This window comes from Sorex araneus, chromosome 6 (assembly GCF_027595985.1).
Source record: "Sorex araneus isolate mSorAra2 chromosome 6, mSorAra2.pri, whole genome shotgun sequence".
Classification (NCBI taxonomy): Eukaryota; Metazoa; Chordata; class Mammalia; order Eulipotyphla; family Soricidae; genus Sorex; species Sorex araneus.
Genome location: NC_073307.1, coordinates 121,648,794 through 121,668,345, shown reverse-complemented (window position 1 = coordinate 121,668,345; position 19,552 = coordinate 121,648,794). Strand labels below are relative to the sequence as shown.

The 19,552-nt window shown below is 41.5% G+C and overlaps 1 protein-coding gene across 1 annotated transcript; it reads left to right on the top strand.

Annotated features, from left to right (window-relative positions):
- The first annotated feature begins 5,062 nt into the window (after positions 1 to 5,062).
- LOC105942976 (mas-related G-protein coupled receptor member X2-like) lies at positions 5,063 to 6,040 on the top strand. The gene has a single exon (XM_012932567.2). It carries the CDS (start codon positions 5,063 to 5,065, stop codon positions 6,038 to 6,040), a length of 978 nt encoding a protein of 325 aa, XP_012788021.2.
- Positions 6,041 to 19,552: the final 13,512 nt, after the last annotated feature.

Here is a 19,552-nt window from a genome sequence, read left to right as displayed (position 1 = left end):
AAAGAGTAGATGTTAGAACTAAGAAAGGAATACAGCTGAAGCAATTAGTGTAGCTGTGTATGTAGGAAAGACACCAGGCAGGTACGTTAGGGGAACTTTGGGTAGATTAAGTAACATAACCACAGCCAAGTCACAAACTGACAAGGAAATATCCAGAAAGCTAAAAATCCAGTGTCTCTCCTCCTGTCCTCACTCTCCAGTTTGTCTCTCCATTTCACTGAAGGCAGAAGAGGTAGAGAAAAGAGGGTCTCAGTTGAAACAAAGAAGGGGTTTGATGGTAATCTTCTTCAGTCTAATCAGAGAAGGATTGTCTTGGGAATTTTACCATGTAATTGAATTGTGTCTGTTTTCACATCTCCATGTTTTGTCACTTTGGTAGGAATGATTTCTCACAATCATCCTAAATGTGTCAACAATATAATTAGTTCTGTCATCCTGTTACTCATCGATTTGCTCAAGTGGGCACCAGTAACATCTTCATTGTGAGACTTGTTGTTACTGTTTTTGGCATATCGAATATGCCACGGATAGCTTGCCAGGCTCTGCCGTGCAGGCGGGATACTCTCGGTAGCTTGCCAGACTCTCTGAGAGGGATGGAGAAATCAAACCCGGGTTGGCCGCATGCAAGGCAAACGCCCTACCTGCTGTGCTATCACTCCAGCCCACCCAGTGCTTCCAAGGATCATGTAATAGATGATTCCTAAGAGATAATGACTAGATAAAGTGTTATAAATGCTGAACAACAACAAACAACATGAGATAAGTTCATGCTTATAGGATTCTGAGTTATCAGTGAGGGACAAAAGACAGGCAGTCAACATCACAACTGCAATTTCTGTTCAGCATCATGAGAAAAACTCACAGGTACCTTGAAATAAGCATCACAAGTTTTGGTTTTCCTCCACCTTCTCATTAGCCCACCGATGCTGCAGAAACAAAGACCACACAGAGCAGATAATTCAGTATGTGACTCTCTTTCCTGGCATGAGAAGTCCTCTTTCATTAGAAGTCTTCCATAATCTGAATCCTCAAATGTATGAAATTATTGTTTTCTTTTATTGCCAGGAAAAACTGCATAATCTTGACACTTGTTCTTGAATGACTTCTGTCATTTCGTTATTTGATTTAATTCTCTTTCTTAGTCTCTGAAATTTTTTAATATACTCTAAACTTTCCCCAATTTAGATATTCCAGTTGTCTTTATATGAATATTATTGGTGGCTTTCTCTGCTTCCTTAAACAGATGGCACTCTGCCAGGCAGTGGAGCTGCAAGGCTAATTAAGGCAAGGGACCCTGACACTGACCTGTGGGCTCAATGCTGGATTCTACTGATTATTTGCATGAGACCTGGCACATATCACTCAAGCCCTTAGTGCTCCAGGTTGTATTTCTGTAAGTGGTAGTGATAGTATGTAATAAACTGCGTTCCTTTTTAATCTATCATTATTTCCTTTAGATATACTTTTATCAATGGCTCACAATATTACCATGTACAAAGTTGAGTCTAAAGTGAAATAATATTCCCTAAATTCAGCACTAAAGTTCCAAGGTCATCCCCCACCAATAAAGACCCTTCTATCATCCCTCCCAAATGACCTTCATTTCACTCTTGTAAACACAATAGTTGTCAGTATTGACTTGTTTTCTAAAGGTTTTGAAAGGTTGAACGCTGAAATGTATACTAAACAGTCACTTAGAAACCTATATGTCCTAGTTGGAATCATATGAACATCAGTTTATTTTGGAGGGTGCTTCCTCTGCTCGTAAAAGACCATGATCCCGGAGGCCTACTAACCAATTTCGGCACCCAGCGGCTTCTTACAGAAATGCCTCTAGACTGTGAACTGAGCTGTGACCCCATGCCACCCCTGGAGGGGAAAGGTTTTTCTCTCTCAGCCTTTCCTTCCCATGGTGGCGGCGGCGGTGGCGGTGGCCGTGTGGCGACCGCCATCTTATAGAGCCCACTAACCGGAGGTACGAACTTGCAGTGACACAACTTCTGGCAGAAATTTCTCTGGACTTAATTACTAAAATACCAGAAATCCAAATCCAAAACTGCACGGCCGTGACAGGGCCCAAGGGGTTAATGGGCCACTCCCAGTGATACTCTGCCACTTGGGCCAGCAGCTCAATGCTAGGGTCCACAGATGCGATGCTACTTGAGTCCTGAGGCACCACCTAGGTTCCACCTAGACCTCCTGTAACAGAGCTGCAATCTGAGACGGTAAGGAGGTCTTGTGGCTCCAGGGATCAAATGCTGGTTAGTGCATAAATGCTGTGCCATTTTCTTACTGGAGCCTCTGTTTGAATTCCCAGCATTTCACAATGTAGACATAGGCACCACTTCTATATCCCAGCCCCTTCTGTCAAATTCCTCTATTTAGTTACATTTTCCAAAATAAAACAGAAACAAAATCTTACACCACTTCTAATGATGTGAGGGACTGCATGGGTGAGTGTATGTTATATAGTTCATAGTAAACATACATTATCTTCAGTGAATAATTCAGAGACTCATCTCTTTCTCGACTTCATTGCTTTCATCTTCCCCAATCTGCAATCTTCTCTAATATAATTTTTAGGATATATGATGAACTGTAAATTATCTCCCTGAGCTATATCTTTAATATATCTTGGTGCCTATTAGAGGTTTTGGGTTAAGAAGTCCACAATGACTAATGTAATTATCATACCATATAAAGAACACTCTCAAGTGTAAAGAACTTTTCTCTAAGGGATGAGAAATTATTTTTCTAAAATTTACTTGTCATATGTGCATTTTCTGATGATTGTTAGAGTCATGTGGCATTTATTTACACTTAATTCATTTCATTTACCTTTAAAGTTCTCATTTACTCATTATTCATCCATTTGTAAAAGATAAATCTGTACAATATGAGAGATTCACGATGTCCTTCATAAATGTTAGGCCTAGACTGTTTCACTCGGGGTGCCCCAGAGCGGGGCCGGTGAGAGCCCCCCCAGCCCCAAGGGACACAGCCCCAGCAGCCAAAAACCTCCATGCCACAACTGCCACCATGCTCACAGCTGCTCCCCACATGCTCAGGCCGAGCCTCACGTGCGAGTGAATGTATTCCTGGACACATCATAAGACACTCCCTACCTATTTTCCAAGGGTACCACACCACACTTGATGGGGTTCAAATAGTAGGCAACCAATCATAGAGGGAAATATATATGTATGTGCATATATACATATTTTCATATATATGTGTGTATATATATGCATATATATGTATATATATATATATATATATATATACAAAAGCTCACATCACTCAACCTTTAACAGCATGTTAGTGATATCCTAAAGAATGTCTTAATGGCCCCTGCCAAGATAGAACAATCTTCACACTGTTTCCACTATGGATACTTTTTTTGTAGCATTTTCAACGATTTTCATAACAAACAATCATCATCATCATCCCATTGATTGTTGAATTTCTCGAGCAGTCTCAGTAATGTTTCCATTCGTCCTAGCCCTGAGATTTTAGAAGCCTCTATTTACTCGTCATTTCCTAATGGTGTCACATTGGAGGCTCTTTCAGGGTCAGGAAAATGAGACCCATTATTGTTACTGTTTTTGGCATATGAATACACCATGGGGAGTTTGCGAGACTCTCCCATGTGGGCAAGAAACTCTCAATACCTTGCCAGGTTCTTGCAGAGGGAGAACTAGGCCATAAGATGTCTTCCAGGAGTTTGGTTTTATAGTTCCTCGATGTTGGCCATTGGTGGGATTACACAGTGCTGGGTGCAGTCCCTGGGTGTGACTACCTAGCTACTGGAAAATGGGAAATCTGGGCTGAAGACACCCAATCCCAATCTGAGCAGGCTTAGAGGTCTCAGCCCCGGGTCCCACACACCTGGGTTCCTCTGCCGGTTTCTTCATGCGTGAGGCTTGGCCGAATGGTGGAGAGGGGCCTTGAGCATGGCTGTGGTTGGGCTCTGTAGGTCTTCGGCTGCAGGAGCTCTGCTCGGAGCGGGGAGGGAAACTGAAGCCCACCTCCTCCAAGAGGCCCTGGCAAAGACAGCTAGGCATGGGGTCAAGAGACAAACAATACAAAATATATTATTTTGGTTGTGCTTTGGGACAGGAATTGGGGCTTGGGATGGAAAAATCCCAAATATGGTGGTGGGATTGGTGTTTGAATATTAAATGTAATCAAATGTTGTGAGTTACCTTATAAAATAAAAAAATATAAAAAAGTTTCGGCCTAGGAACACATTAACTTGCTCTTTTCAGAGATCCTAAATATACACACCCATGTTGTAATCAATGTCAAACTCCATTCAAATCAACCACGATATCTTATTCTCTTGCTGAGCACACAGCTCTCATGACAATAGATCATGCCTGTGGTTTCCAACTTATTTTCCTCAAAGAGTAAACCTTAATCTCAGACAGAAATATGATGAACTGACTGTTCTGATGATATCTTTTATAGTATTTCCTATCTTCTCTCCTCCTCAATACTAAGTCCTGAGATAACATGGTATGGTAATAGGGCCATAGAATAGTCAATGTATTTAGAGGATTGTGTTTCAAGAGAGAAATCTCAGAGAGAGCAGAGTTTTCATGCAGGGGGAAACCTAAGATTATACAAATGTCAGTGGGTATCTTAATTTCTCTAAGTATCTATTCTGCCTATGTAACTTGGAAAAATAATTGCCAGGTTGCACTGTAGCACTGTCATCCCATTGTTCATCGATTTGCTCGTTGTTCATCGATTTGCTCGAGTGGGCACCAGTAACGTCTCCATTGTGACACTTATTACCGTTTTTTGCCATATCGAATATGTCATGGGTAGCTTGCCATGCTCTGACTTGCAGGCGAGATACTCTCGGTAGCTTGCTAGGCTCTCTGAGAGGGATGGAGGAATCGAACCAGGGTGTTGGCCACACGCAAGGCAAATGCCCTACCCGCTGTTCTATCACTCCAATCGAATTTCCAGATTATAATGTAGAAATGAAATCAATAAATCACACTCCAAATTCTTCAATCTTATTTGTGTTTCCAGGAGCACCAGCGGAGGCATTATGAGCACAGATTCAACTCTCTCAGTCAGTGGGACTGAATTGACAACGTTGAATGGAAATGACCAGACCTCTGATTCAAGTGTGGATTTAGAAATCTTGATCCTGAACTTACTGACAATCATCATTGCCCTAGTGGGGCTGGCAGGAAATGCTGTTGTCCTCTGGCTCCTGGGCTTCCAGATACAGAAGAATGTTTTCTCGGTCTACATCCTCAACTTAGCTGGAGCTGATTTTCTCTATCTCTATTTCCAATCTATTTACTCTCTGGTTTGGGTCATTGACATCTCGAATTTCATCCCCTTTGATATCCCAAACATTGTCTACACCATGTTGACCTCTACCTATATTGCAGGCCTGAGTATTCTCAGTGCCCTTAGCACTGCCATGTGCCTTTCTGTCCTGTATCCCATTCAGCACAGCTGCCACCAGCCAAATAACATTTCAGCTCTCATATGTGCCCTGCTCTGGGCTCTGTCCCTGATACTGAGCATCTTGAAACAAAATTACTGTGGTAACTTCCATTTGTGTTTGCAATTCGGTTCCATGATTACTGCTTGGCTCATTTTCTTGCTTGTGTTTCTGTCTGTGACCAGCCTCACCTGGCTGGTTAGATTATGTGTCTCCAAAAGAACGCAGCTGACAAGATTATATGTGACCATGGGGTTCACATTGCTGGTCTTTCTTCTCTGTGACTTACCCTGGGGCATCAACTTGTCCCTCTTAAACTGGATTCACAATAATAATATATTCTCCTACAAATTTAATAGACTTGCATATGTACTAACCTGTGTCAACAGTTGTGCCAAACCCATCATTTACATCTTTATTGGCTCCTTTCATCAGCAGAAGCAGCATCAAAGGCAGAACCTCAGGTTGGTTCTGAAGAAGGCTTTGCAGGATGTTCCTGATGTGGATGGAAGCCAAGGCAGTGCTCCTCAGGAGACCCTGGAGATGTTGGAAAGCAGTCATTTGTCCTAACTCAGAGTCACGGATTCGTCATGGTGGCATGGCTTTGAGTTAGTTCAGTTGTCCCTTCAGTTTGAGAGGTTTTCTTTTGCTTTATCAGAATTGGGTGTTTGATCTGAAAACCTCTTCCTCCTGAAAAAAAATTTAATTTTGTGTCTGATCTGAAAATATCTTCCCCTGAAAAAATTTTAATTTTTGCACCTGTGACACTCTAAGGACAGACTCCTCTCCGTGTCCCCATGGGCTCCAAGAGGTGTTGTTCACAAACTGCCTTTGGCTGCTACTTAAGTTCCTTAAAGGCCATGATCCAGAGACACACAAAAGAATCTCCAACTGAGCAGCTTACTGCAGAGATTTCTCCAGACCCTAATTATCTAAAATTTTAGAATTTCAGGAGAACATGACCGCAACATCAATAGAAAAAAGAGTATGGAAGAGATTGTCATAGAGGCAGGAGGAGGAGTGGGATGGGGGTATTGGGTACATTGGTGCTGGGAGATTGCACTGTTGGAGAATTGAGTGATTGATCACTGTGTGACTGAAACTCAAACGGAAAAGCTTTATAACTGTATCTTATGGGGATAAAAAATCATAAGAAAATAATAATAAAATATACATAGCACTGTAATGTCACTATGGTCCCGTTGTACATTGATTTGCTCAAGCAGGCACCAGTAATGTCTCCATTGTGAGACTACTTGTTACTGTTTTCGGCATATCAAATACACCATAGGTAGCTAATTAGGAATTAGACAAAAAACACAATTTTACCAATATGTATCAACATTTGATTGACAGCACTGAGTAGCTCATGAGCACCACTGATGTGGCCTGAAAGAAAAAGACACAAAGAACGTATGGTATAAATATAGAATGTAATATTACTTAGCTATTTAAAAGGTTGGGGGTATCGTGCCATCAGCAGTACAACCTGTACCTGTGGGACGAGAGCATCAGCAGCCTGATGTTGACTTCAGACTTCCAGATACCCCAAGATTGCCGCCGTGCTTTAGGTCAGACCCCAACAACTTGGGGCCAAGTTTACCGAGAAATTAAATGACCAAAAGTTAGGTATGTGGGAGCCACACCCACAAAACACCTCTGGATCAACTTTAAAGCTCCTTTATTGGCCTTATTTCAGAGACTCATAAATTTTGAAAGAGATTAAAAGCCTTCATTATGGCCAGTGGCACTGTACAATGCAGACGAGTGGGTGTGCCCTGCAGGGCATATGCCAATAGTTTATTTCTTTGGAAAAGATGGAAACAAGGGTCATGATCCAGAGACACAAAAGAATCTCCAAACCAAGAAGCTTGCTGCAGAGATGCCTCTAGATTTTAAGCCAGGCCGATTTCACTGGGGTGCCTCAGACGGGGGCACATTTTGTCCTTCGGACTGTCCCCTACAATCCCTGGTGGCCAACAACTTCCAGGGCCCAATGAGAAGTACCTCTGGTACACGGGACCAGTGACTGCTGATAAATAAGCTGTGAACATTATTTTTCAGTCATTTCTTCAGGAAATATGGTTTGACTTATCATGAGTAAATGGCTTGAAATGAAATTACCTAACAGTTAAAAGAAAGGTATGCTACCCATGGCATATTTGATATGCCAAAAACAGTAACAACAAGTCTCACAATGGAGTCGTTACTGGTGCCCGCTCGAGAAAAATCAATGAATAACGAGATGACAGTGACAGTGACAGTTAGATACAAATAATTGTAAATTTATTCATTTTGCTCCCATGTCTTTGGAACATGTACAAATATCTGTTTAAGACAAATTTCTATATATTGATCTAGAAGAAAAAAGGTATATTTTATATAAGCTTTTATGTATTTAAAAATTCCCTATTTTAATGATACTTTCAATTTTGCTTCCATAAAAAAAGTGTAATAGGTAGGCTTTTCAGAGATGGTTGAAAACTCGGAGACAAATTGTGGAGGAAGGTCACAGTGGTGGTGGGACTGATGATGGAATGTTGAATGCCTGTAACAAATCATATTAAACAACTTTTCAAATCATGGTGTTTAAACAAAGTAAGGGGAAATGTGATAATTGGTTGTCCCACAATATGGAAAGCAATTTGTAGATTTATGTTTCAATGAGAAAAATCTAATTCTGTAAAGTTTTAAGTTGCAAATTATAATTTTTTTTACCATTTCTGACGTCCATAGTTGGATTCTTTTCATACAATACACTTTTTTTTTCATTTTTAGTATTAGCACATTCTTGACATTTCAATTTATTTTCAAGTCTAATTCTAATTTTTTTCATACCATAAAGTCTTGTCTATTGTAAAAATGTATAAACTGCTTGAGTCATTGCAATAAAACCCAAAAATGTTGTAGATAGAATACAAAGAGTTTTATTTTATCTTTTGGTTGTGGTTTTTCATTTGCTTGCTTTTGTTTTGGGGTTACACTCAGCTGTGCTCAGAGTTTACTCCTGGTTCAACACCCAAGGTTCATTCCTGGCAGGCTGACATTGAGTCTGGGTTGGCTGCTTGCAAAGCAAGAACCACATGCACTGTACTATCACTCTGGTGCAATAGAGATTTTTGATCTGTTTGTGGGCCACACCCGGCAATGCTCAGGGGTTATTCCTGGCTCTGCACCCAGGAATTACTCCTGGCTATACTTGGGGAACCATGTTGGATGCCAGGGATCAACCTTGGCAGGGTGCTTGCAAGGTAAATGCCCTCTCTCATCAGGTAGGGCATTTACACAATGTCACTTAGATAAATAAATGTCTATTCTCATTGCTTGGTACTAGTGTCCAGGCATATAGCTGACACTGACAATTGTCATACAAGGAAGTACACCAAATAGCGTGAGGATGCCTAGTTTGAGAGATAGGGAATAAATCAGATCAACTGTTGAGAGATGGATCCTGAATGGTCAAGACTATATGGCATTTACAGTTATCTTACTGGGAGGAAATCACAAGACCTGTTTGGAAACTTGATAATCTTCCCTCCTGCACCCAGTTCCATTCCTCCACAGGCTCAGCTTTTGGGCAGAGAAGCATTTTGAACCATCCTAAATCTCTGAACATTCTTCATTTCGACACAAGTCAACTTGTTACTTCTAAGGAAGAATGGAGGAAAGGTATGTTTAATCAATTTTATTCCCAAGTCACATTTGTGCTTTTGATGGTTGGTAGACTTCACTGAATATCTAAAAGGAAAACCAAGAGTGTTTGCTTTAACTGTAACCTCTTCTCATTCTATCCTTCACCCAATTCAAATTTGCTATCATGGGAAGAGTATGTTGTTTTTCTGATTTATTAGCAGAGAAATCTAAATGTATGTATCCCTTGCCAAAATTGTGGTGAATAATCTTGTCCTCTGTTTTACCTTGAAAAAGTTCTTTTTCTTATACACACACAGAGAGACACACATATACACACATGCATGCACATACACATAACCTAAAATAGAATAACAAGAAGAATTTAGTCAAGGAAAATTTTAACAAAAGGGGAGGTCTAGGTAAATTTGCATGAAATAGTAGACAGAACATAAATAAAATTAATAGCAAAGAGCCATGATTTCACTATACTTGAAAGATAAAAGAAACATAAGTTAGCCAAAAGTCAGAAAGAGTTATGGCTGTACTTCTCTGTGTAGTTGTTGGGTATAGCTAGGAGTGTAGGAAAGCACACCAGAGATAAGCTATGTCTCAGGTAGACCATCACAGTTTCTGTCAACTCACAACCACACGGGGAGAGGTTGTCAACTCACTCTCCTACAAGTGCCTCCATTTTCCAGATTTCACCAGGGTCATAAGTAATGAGTGTCCACCCATGAGGCACAGAGATTTCTCTCCCTGGATGAAGAGTAAGTATAGGATATATCTATACCAAATGGGGTTTGATGATAAGAACAGAAGATTATATACTTTTAATTACATTTGGAAAAGACAACCACTAATTGTGACTTCTTCTACTCTTCAGTATAATGAATAAAAAGCACAGGTGCCTTAATGGAGAACAATGTTATTTGGTTTTTTTCCATCTCCTCACAGGCCACCATGAATGGCAGAACCAAGAGATACTTGATTGTTAATTCAGTCCTTTCAATGCTGGAGGAAAGAAAACTCTTTGAACTGAGAGGCCTCATGCTATGTGAATCTTCCCCTTTGTGGGGAAATGGTTATCTGTTCTTAGCAGAAAAGGGCTCATGTTTTGATTATTTTTGCTCAAGAGATTTCTAGTAACACCCAGTTTTCTCCTAGTTTACTTCTCTATACTCAGTGCCCCACCGCATGAATTATCTGCTTCTGTTCACAGCTTTTTTCTTTTTCACTTCTGTTTTACCTAACAATAGCAAAACACCAGACTGTGATATTCTTCCTGGGATTTTGATGAAAATGTCTGGCTTCCTTCTTTGCCTTATCCTCAGATATATTCCATTCTATCATGTAAGTATATCTGCAGGTTTGTTAAGGGAAAACATTTGGACACAATCTATTCAAGGAACACCATAGCAGTTATTTTCATGAAACATGGGACCTATAGATCAAACACTTGGTACTTCTGTTTCCTTTTCTCTAACTGAAAATTATGGCAATAAATTAATACTCTATTCCCTTTGATTAGTTTTTGTTTTAAATGCTCCAGTATTGAGTAGAAGGGTGAAATTCCTACATCCAGGAGTGTTTCTTACTTGCCACATCCTCTGTAATGTTTCAGTCACCAAACATTACCCCATCACCAAAGAGACCCTCTACGCAGCCTTGCAGTGACCTTCTTACTGTCACCACTGCTGTAACTCTTAGATGAATTTTTTCTAAAGAAGCCCAGAGAGATTTTATCTTAAGTAGCTTTAAATCAGTAGCTCTTGTTCAAATAGCCTTGCCATCTATTCCCAAGTTGGAGTTCACATGAGTATCTGCAGTCTAATCCCCAAAAATCAGGGTAAAAGCACCTTTCCAATATCTCACTTCCTTCTGTAGGATTCCTTTATAAAAATGCCTTTTCAAAACTCAAAACACCACTCTCTATATACCTTCATATAGAAGAGAATTCAGTAAATAATGATGCCACTGATTCAACCAGACTTCTCCTTTGCCAAACTGACCTTATCCATACTAAAATAATTGGTAAAAAAATTTTAATTCTCATGATAAACTTTCCATGAACCAACTATAATCTCCTAGGTTTTGGAGTCCATGGAGGCCAGAAATAATTATTACGAAAGTGTAAAATATACTCTCAAAGAAATAAGAGATTTCCACAGTAGAATAAAATATAATCATTTTCATTATATTATGTATACTTTAATATGGTGACTATTCCATTTGATGTATAATTTACATTTGATCCAACTTTACCTTGCTTTGAAACTTCCCCCTCACTAGTTCTTTACACATTTGTTGAATAACTTCTCCTAAATATCCAGTATGTCCATCACAAATGATTGGTATTTGGAACATACTAAAGCCCATGAAAAGAGAGTTTGTTGTTTTCAGAGGGCTGACATGAGGGGCCTGAAAGACTAGACATAACAGGGTCTTATTCCTTCATTTGTCTGGGGAAGAGGATCCTCAGGTCAGAACAGAGATCTGCTGGGCTCAAGAGTCCTGCTGCTGTCTCTCACAGCCTGCCCTGAATTGTCTCCTCCTGACACTGTGCAATGTGGCATGGCCTAGGAAGTGGAAAAATCAGGAACCTGAAATATTTCCTGTTTGCGAAGAGTCGTAATTCAGGAAGAAATTCCAAGATTTAATCAGATCAGATTGAATACAAGTAGAAAACTCCAAAGTTGTGTGGACTCCTTAAACTATTTTAATCTCTCCCAATTTCAGTTTCTCTCTTCTATAATATGTATGTCACTTCATGGGATGTATCACGGGCAGCAATACATCCATGAGAATCAGTGATGATAATAAAAACTCTTCTCTATGTTTTATGTTCCCAGGAACACCACTGGAGAATATCTGAGGCTGAATACAACTGTGACAACCTGGGTGACAGTAAGCACAACACAGGATGAAAGTGACTGGGTGAACTTTCTACAAACAATCAAGAAGGCTTACATCATCACAAGGATTCTGGAATGTATCGTTACGCTGGTGGGGCTGGCAGGAAATGCAGTTGTGCTCTGGCTCCTGGGCTTCCATATTCAGAGGAATGCTTTCTCCATCTACATCCTCAACTTGGCAATAGCTGGTTTTGTCTTTCTCTTCATCTGGATGGCATTGTCCATTAGATCAATCTTACAGGATTACAGATTTTTATGGATACACTCTTCGATTTTTGTGCATAATTTATCTTTCCTTATATTACAAGCCTGAGCATTATCACTGCCATTAGTACTGAGCGCTTCCTGTCTGTCCTAAAGCCCATCTGGTACTATAGCCACCGCCCAAAATACTTATCTGCTGCTGTGTGTGCCCTGCTTTGGGCCCTGTGCCTGCCCCTAAGCATCCTGAGAATGACATTCTGTGGCTACCTGAGTGGAAGGTATGATGAATATTTGTGTGAGCTAACTGATCTAAGCATTGCCACATGGCTGGTTTTCTGCTCTGTGCTTCTATTAGTCTCCAGCCTGGCGCTGCTGACCAGATTGCTGTGTGGCTCCCAGAAGAGGAAGCCGACCAGGCTGTATGTGACCATCGGGCTCATAGTGCTGGTCTTTCTCATCTGTGGCCTACTTTCTCATCTGCTGCTTCCTCATACCCTCAATAAGAATGCTGTTGTGGGGTGGGAGGCAGGGGAGGTGGGGGAAGGGAGGAGGTATATCGTGATTCTTGGTGGTGGAATATGTGCACTGGTGAAGGGATGGGTGTTTGAGCATTGTAAAACTGAGACTTAAACCTGAAAGCTTTGTAACTTTCCACATGGTGAATCAATAAAAGAATTAAAAAAAAAGAATGCTGAACAGGGGCTGGAGTGATAGCACAGTGGGTAGGGCGTTTGCCTTGCATGTGTCCGACCCGGGTTCAAATCCCAGCATCCCATATGGTCCCCTGAGCACCACCAGGGGTGATTCCTGAGTGTATTAGCCAGGAGTGACCCCTGTGCATTGCTGGGTGTGACCCAAAAAGCAAAACAAAGAAAAGAATGCTGAATAGTATAGACAGCCTCACATTTCATCTAGCGACAGAGGTACTCTCCTGTGTTAATAGCTGTGCCAATCCCATCATTTACTTCTTTGTTGGCTCTTTTAGAAAGCAGAAAAAACAGCAAAGAAGGAGACTCAAAATAATTCTGCAGAGGGCTTTGCTGGACATTCCTGAGGAAAATGGAAGTGAAGGCCGCCCTCAAAGATGACATGCCACTGGCCAAGCAAGTAGAAACAGAGATAAATAAATGGGACTATATTAATAAGAAGCTTCTGCACTGCAAAAGATACAGTGACCAGAATACAAAGACAATCTACAGAATGGGAAAGGATATTAACCCAATACCCATCTGATAAAGGGTTGATATTAAGGGCATCCAGGTAGGAAAAGAAGAAATCAAACTCTCACTATTTGCAGACAACATTATACTATATCTAGAGAAGCCTAAAACCTCTACCAAGAAACTCTTAGAAACAATAGACTTGTGGGGCTGGAGAGATAGCACAGCGGGTAGGGCGTTTGCCTTGCACGCGGCCGACCCGGGTTCAAATCCCAGCATCCCATATGGTCCCCTGAGCACAGCCAGGGGTAATTCCTGAGTGCAGAGCCAGGAGTAACCCCTGTGCATCACCGCCAGGTGTGACCCAAAAAGAAAAAAAAACCCAGAAACAATAGACTTGTATAGTAAAGTTGCAGGCTATAAAATCAATACCCAAAAATCCATGACCTTCCTATTTGAAAACAATGAAACAGAGGAAAGGTCCATTAAAAAAGTAATCCCATTCACAATCGTGTCCCAGAAAATCAAGTACCTTGGAATCAGCTTAACTAAAGAAGTAAAGGACCTCTACAAAGAAAACTATAAAATGCTACTCCATGAAATAAAAGAGGACATGAGGAAGTGATTCAATTTTTAATTAGAGATTAGTAATAAAACATATCCACAAGCCCTATCCATCCAAAAATGAAGAAAGGAAATTAACAGACACTTCTCTGATGAAAATAACTGAAAGGTTCATGAAAAGAAGACATATGAAAAAAATAATCATAATTTATTATTAGAAAAATTTTTAAAAGAAGACAATGAGATATCATCTGACACCAGTACAAATGGCACACATATTCTAAAAAATTGGGAACAATTTATGTTGGCACTATGTAGTGGAAAAGAAGATCTCATTCACTTCTGGTAGAAATCTTGTCTGTTCAGCCTAGTCTGAAGGTTTCTCAGAGGAGTGAAAACAGTGTTACCTTTGAACCCAATAATTCAAAAATTTCAGAGATGGGGTACATCATCATCATCATCATCATCATCATCATCATCATCATCATCCCGTTGATCTTCCCGTTGAATTTCTTGAGCAGTCTCAGTAACGTCTCTATTCATCCTAGCCCTGAGATTTTAGAAGCCTCCCTTTACTTGTCCTTTCCAATGGTGCCACACTGGAGGCTTTTTCAGGGTTAGGGGAATGAGATCCATCATTATTACTGGTTTTGGCATATGAATACACCATGGGGAGTTTGCGAGATTCTCCCATGGGGACAGAAAACACTCGAAAGCTTGCCAGGCTCTCCCAGAGGGAGAACTAGGCTTTAAGTTTTCATGTGGCCACAAAGCTTCTGGGAGCTTGGTTTTATAGTCTCTGGATGTTGGCCATTGGTGGGATTACACAGCGCCAGGGGCAGCCCCTGGGTGTGACTGCCTAGCTACTGGAAAATGGGAAATCTGGGCGGAAGAGGCCCAGTTCCAATCAAAGCAGGCTTGGAGGTCTTGACCTCAGGTCCCACACACCTGGGTTCCTCTGCTGGTTTCTTCATGTGTGAGGCTTGACCGAACGTGTGGAGAGGGGCCTTGAGCAAGGCTCCAGAGGTCTTCAGCCACATGAAGCTCTGTTCAGGGCGAGGAGGGAAACTGAAACCCACCCCCTCTGAGGGGCCTTGGTGAAGACAGCCAGGCAAGGGAGCAAGAGACTATCTTATCAGAACTTATTAACTTATGGGGTATATATATATGATATATATAAATATATATGCTATATTTTAAGGTAAAAATCTAAACTAAAACAATCAAATTTAGAAATGTGTCTGTCCAGGAGTATGTCTGGGGTTTGGGAGAAAAACCTGGACATCAGAGCAGGAAAGTCAACACCACTGGAGGGATTGGTGTTGAGACTTTGTACTTCTAAAAGTCAGCTAATAATAACTATGTAAATCATGCTATCTTAATATATAATAAAATAAAATAAAATGTCAAAATATCAGGTGCTTCTGCTTGTGTGTGTGTCTCTATATATATGTATATATATTAGGTTTTATTTTATTCTATTGGTCTGAGTGTGTGTATTTGCTCCAAAACCATTTTTTATTACAACCCTTTGTAAAATAGCTTGAAGTTAAAGAGCATTATGTGTCTTTGTTTCTTCTTTTTTTAAATTCAAAACACTTTTATTAAAATATAATTCACATATTATATAATTTATCCATTGTGGGCTCTAGTAATACAATTGTTTGTATTATGTTTTCATTAGTCTCAAAAGAAACTAAATAGCTATTGTGATCATTTATCTCCCAACAATCTCCCAGCTCCGCTCTGTTTGCCTGACTTCCTATACTTCAACTCCCTATCTCAATGTATTTTCCTACTTTACACTTTCAAATTAAACAGAATCCTGTCTTTCATAACTGACTTCTTTCATTTATCTTGAGGTATTCAGATTCACCCATGTGAAAGAATATTCTGTATCTCACCGATTTTTTTAATCAAAAAGATTTTATTAAGACACCATGATTTACAAAGCTGTTCATAAGAGAATTATTTCAGGCATACAATGTTGAAACACCAGTATCAAGACCATTGTCACCAGAGTCCCTGCCACCTCTCCAGCCTGCCCTCTTTTACCTCATTGATTGTAGTTGCTTTTTATTTTAAATATTATTTATTTTGAATATTAAATAATGCCTCCTGTATTGATACATTACATTTAATAAATGATACATGAATCTTCTATTTGTTGTCCATATTCAATTGGGAATATTAAAAATAATTCTTCTGTAACATTGATGTTCAAGTTTAGCACAGTCCTGGAATATAAATCTGGAAGTAAAATGACAGGCCCTGTGGCAATTCTGAATCTATCTATTTGTTTTTCAAAGATACACAGTGAGGGAGCAACAAAAATCTGAGAGCAAGATACTGGGGAACTGATTCAGACAATGCACTGGAGGGCAGGTGAAGGGAGGAGGAGAAACAGGTACACTGGTGATGGGTGTGGTGTCATATCAATGTCCGTGAGAAACCATTATTTACAGTACAACTCAAAATTAAAATTTTTCAAAATAAATACAGAATTGGCACGCTATTTTATGTCTTGTTTTGTTAGGGTCCGGAGTCGACCACCTCTCAAGGACAGAGAACAGAGCCTGTCCTGTCCCATCCTGCAAATCACACAGTGAGGTTTATTATTCCAGCTAGCTGGGGTCAAGTATCTGCCAGTGCAGCGGGTTTCAACAAGGACCCCCAGCACTGGATTCAGCAACTTCTTATACTTTCATTTTAGCAAGTGTGCATTGCTCAGCAACTTTCATTTTAGGAAGTGAGCATCACTCAGCAATTTTCTACTATCTATAGAGTACATACTTTTAGGCCCGTATCATCCAGCCCACCTCCTGGCAGTTACATTCCGGATACCTAACTTCATTCTGAAGACCTAATCTTTGACAACCATCTGGCTTTTCTATTTGAACAGTTTTGTAACCCTCTATCCTTGCTTACCAGAAAAAAGCTAGTTCCTTGTTCCTGGAAGAGGCCTAGGCCACCCAAAGGAATTCACACACCCCGTCGTGGGAATTCTTCGGCTGAGCTGGCCCTAACATCTCCCTTTTTTGTTGTTCATAATGAGAATCTTCCTCATTCTGACCACTCAGTTATAGGCCTCCCAGGTTTGGGAGCTGCTGGTAGTCCTGCCTGAGGACCATCAACTATACTGTGTTTATTCTGTCCTTTCTAAATGCTACCAATTTATTAAGGATGCAAGGTCTAAGTGTTAAAATGAGATGGAGAATTAGAAGGGGCCCAAGTAACGTGAAAATCAAGGTGGTCAGCCAAGGAGACCTGTTAAACCTCATTTGCTTCCCTCTCCCTTTTTCTCTTGGCTAGTCTTTCCCAGACCTTGGCCGTAGAATCTGTAATTACTCAGGAGTGATCAGCACAGAAGCAATTCTCTTCACCTAGTGCCACACACAAACATCTCTGCTGGTGTTGGTAGCAGAGTGGCCAGATTCAGGTTGTTGTCTTGGTGAAGGTGATGTGGGGTGTATCCAACAAGAGTTCCTGGTAGTGAGTCATCCTGGCATTGGTCATCCACCTGCCCTGTGGTTGTCTTAGGACATTCTCTATTGCATGGAGTGTCACCACTTTTAGGTGTAGCCCAAAAGTGTGTTCCTTATGATAAGAGCAACTGCCGCTATGATCCACAGGCAAGGTGGCCAGCCTGCTGCAAAAGGTCTACTCTTTTAGACAGACAGGCAACTGGACACTTCCAGGGCCCCAGGTGCTGCATCAGCACCTTCTTAGCTATTCCCTTCTCATCTATGGGGAGGCTGAAGGGGTTGGGAAGTGCTAGGGCTGGGGCCCTTAGGAGAGTGGTCTTGAGCTCTTTAAAGGCTCTCTGTTGGTCAGGCCCCAGACCCAGGGATTCCTGTCTCTGGTGGCCTCATACAGAGGCTTCACTGTCTCAGCATATCCTATATCCACAGTCAGCAGTATATGGCTGTCCTCAGGAACTCACGGACTTCCGTAGCTGAGGTAGGGACTGGGAGCCTGAGAACAGTCTCTTTCGTGGCTTTTGCTAACCACCAGGTTCCTTCTTTCAGCTCACAGCCCAGATAGGTAACAGCCTACTTGCAGATTTGGGCCTTCTTTGCCCTGGCCTAATAGCCTAGCCTCCCTAATTCCTGGAGGAGGTCTCCAGTGGCTTGCAGACACAAGTTCACAGAGGGGGCTGCCAAAAGTAAGTCATCTACATACTGCAGTAATGTAGCACTACTATGATTCTTACAAAACGAGTGAAATTCCTGGTGTAAGGCCACATTGAACAGGGGACTGGAGATTTTAAAGCCTCGAGGGAGTCTAGTCCAAGTCAGCTTCCCCTGGAGTTCCTGTGTTTTTGTCGTGCCACTCAAAGAAGATGTCTTGGCTACTGGGTGCCAGAGCTATACTAAAGAATGCATATCAAGTCTAGGGTTGTATACCAAACTTGGAGGGCAGCAAATGGATTAACAGGATGTAAGGATTGGGGACTGTAGGATGGATGTCCTCTACTCTCTTATTCACCTCCTTTATATCCTGTACTGACCTGTAATCCTTCCCCACAGGCTTCCTGATGAGGAGAAGCAGGGTGTTCCAAGCAGAGTGACAGGGTCTAAGTATCCCTTCTTTCAGAAGCCAGTGGATGTGAGGGGTACTGGTGACCCAAACAGGCTAGGCTGACTTTAAGTTCCACTACTACTGGGACTTGGTGACTGGCCAGCCGGATCCCAGCTCTGTCTGCCCAAGCTTCAGGGTATGTCTGAATCCAGTATGTCACCTCAGGACTCCACTTATCTCCTCAGATAAGTGGATGAGCCCTCATTCAGAAAACAGGTGATGTTCATCTGCCAGGGATAGGGTTAATACACAGAGGGACTGTCCTTGACTATCTGTCACATGAATGCCATTTGGCTTGAAGTGTATATGAGCCCTCACTTTGGTCAATGGATTTTGTCACAAAAGAGGGGCCAAACACTTGGGAATCAACAGGAAGGAATGAGTCACCCAATGCTGGCCCAGGTCTACCTGATGCTTACAGGTCCATTGATATATCTTGGACCGATCACCCCTTTGACCAAACTGATCCTTCAAGACATTGGCTCGGAGTGTTTGGTTAAGACAGTGTTGGATCCCGTGTCTAGCATCATCCCACTGGCTTCTGCTCCACATCTATAGTTACCCAAGACTCGGGGAGAGCGTGTGAGCCCCATTCCCCCTAGTTACTAACCCCTTCAGCTAGCAGAACCCAAGTCTTGTATCTGGGTCTGTCTTCCTGCCCTCACTGACCCTGACATTTTGGGCATTCCATTTTCAATGCTCGAGTTCCTTACAATAGGTGCGTTCCTCCCTCTTCAGCTGGGGGTGAGACCCTGGTCCCTGGGGTCGCCTAGAGTTGACTACCCTAGGACTGTGACCAGCCCCAATGGACTCCCACTAGTGAAACCTGAACCATTTCCTTCTGCTGCCACCTATTCTCCTGCCTTTTGTGCTCTCTGTCTTCTTTCTTGATCCTCTCCTGCACTTTCCTTTCTTCCTTCCTAAGCTAGTCTTCCCTTTCCTCTGGAGTCTCACGGGTATTAACAACCCTCTCTGCCACTTTCACCAGTTGCAGGACAGACAATTTTCCCAGCCCTTCCTGTTTATAC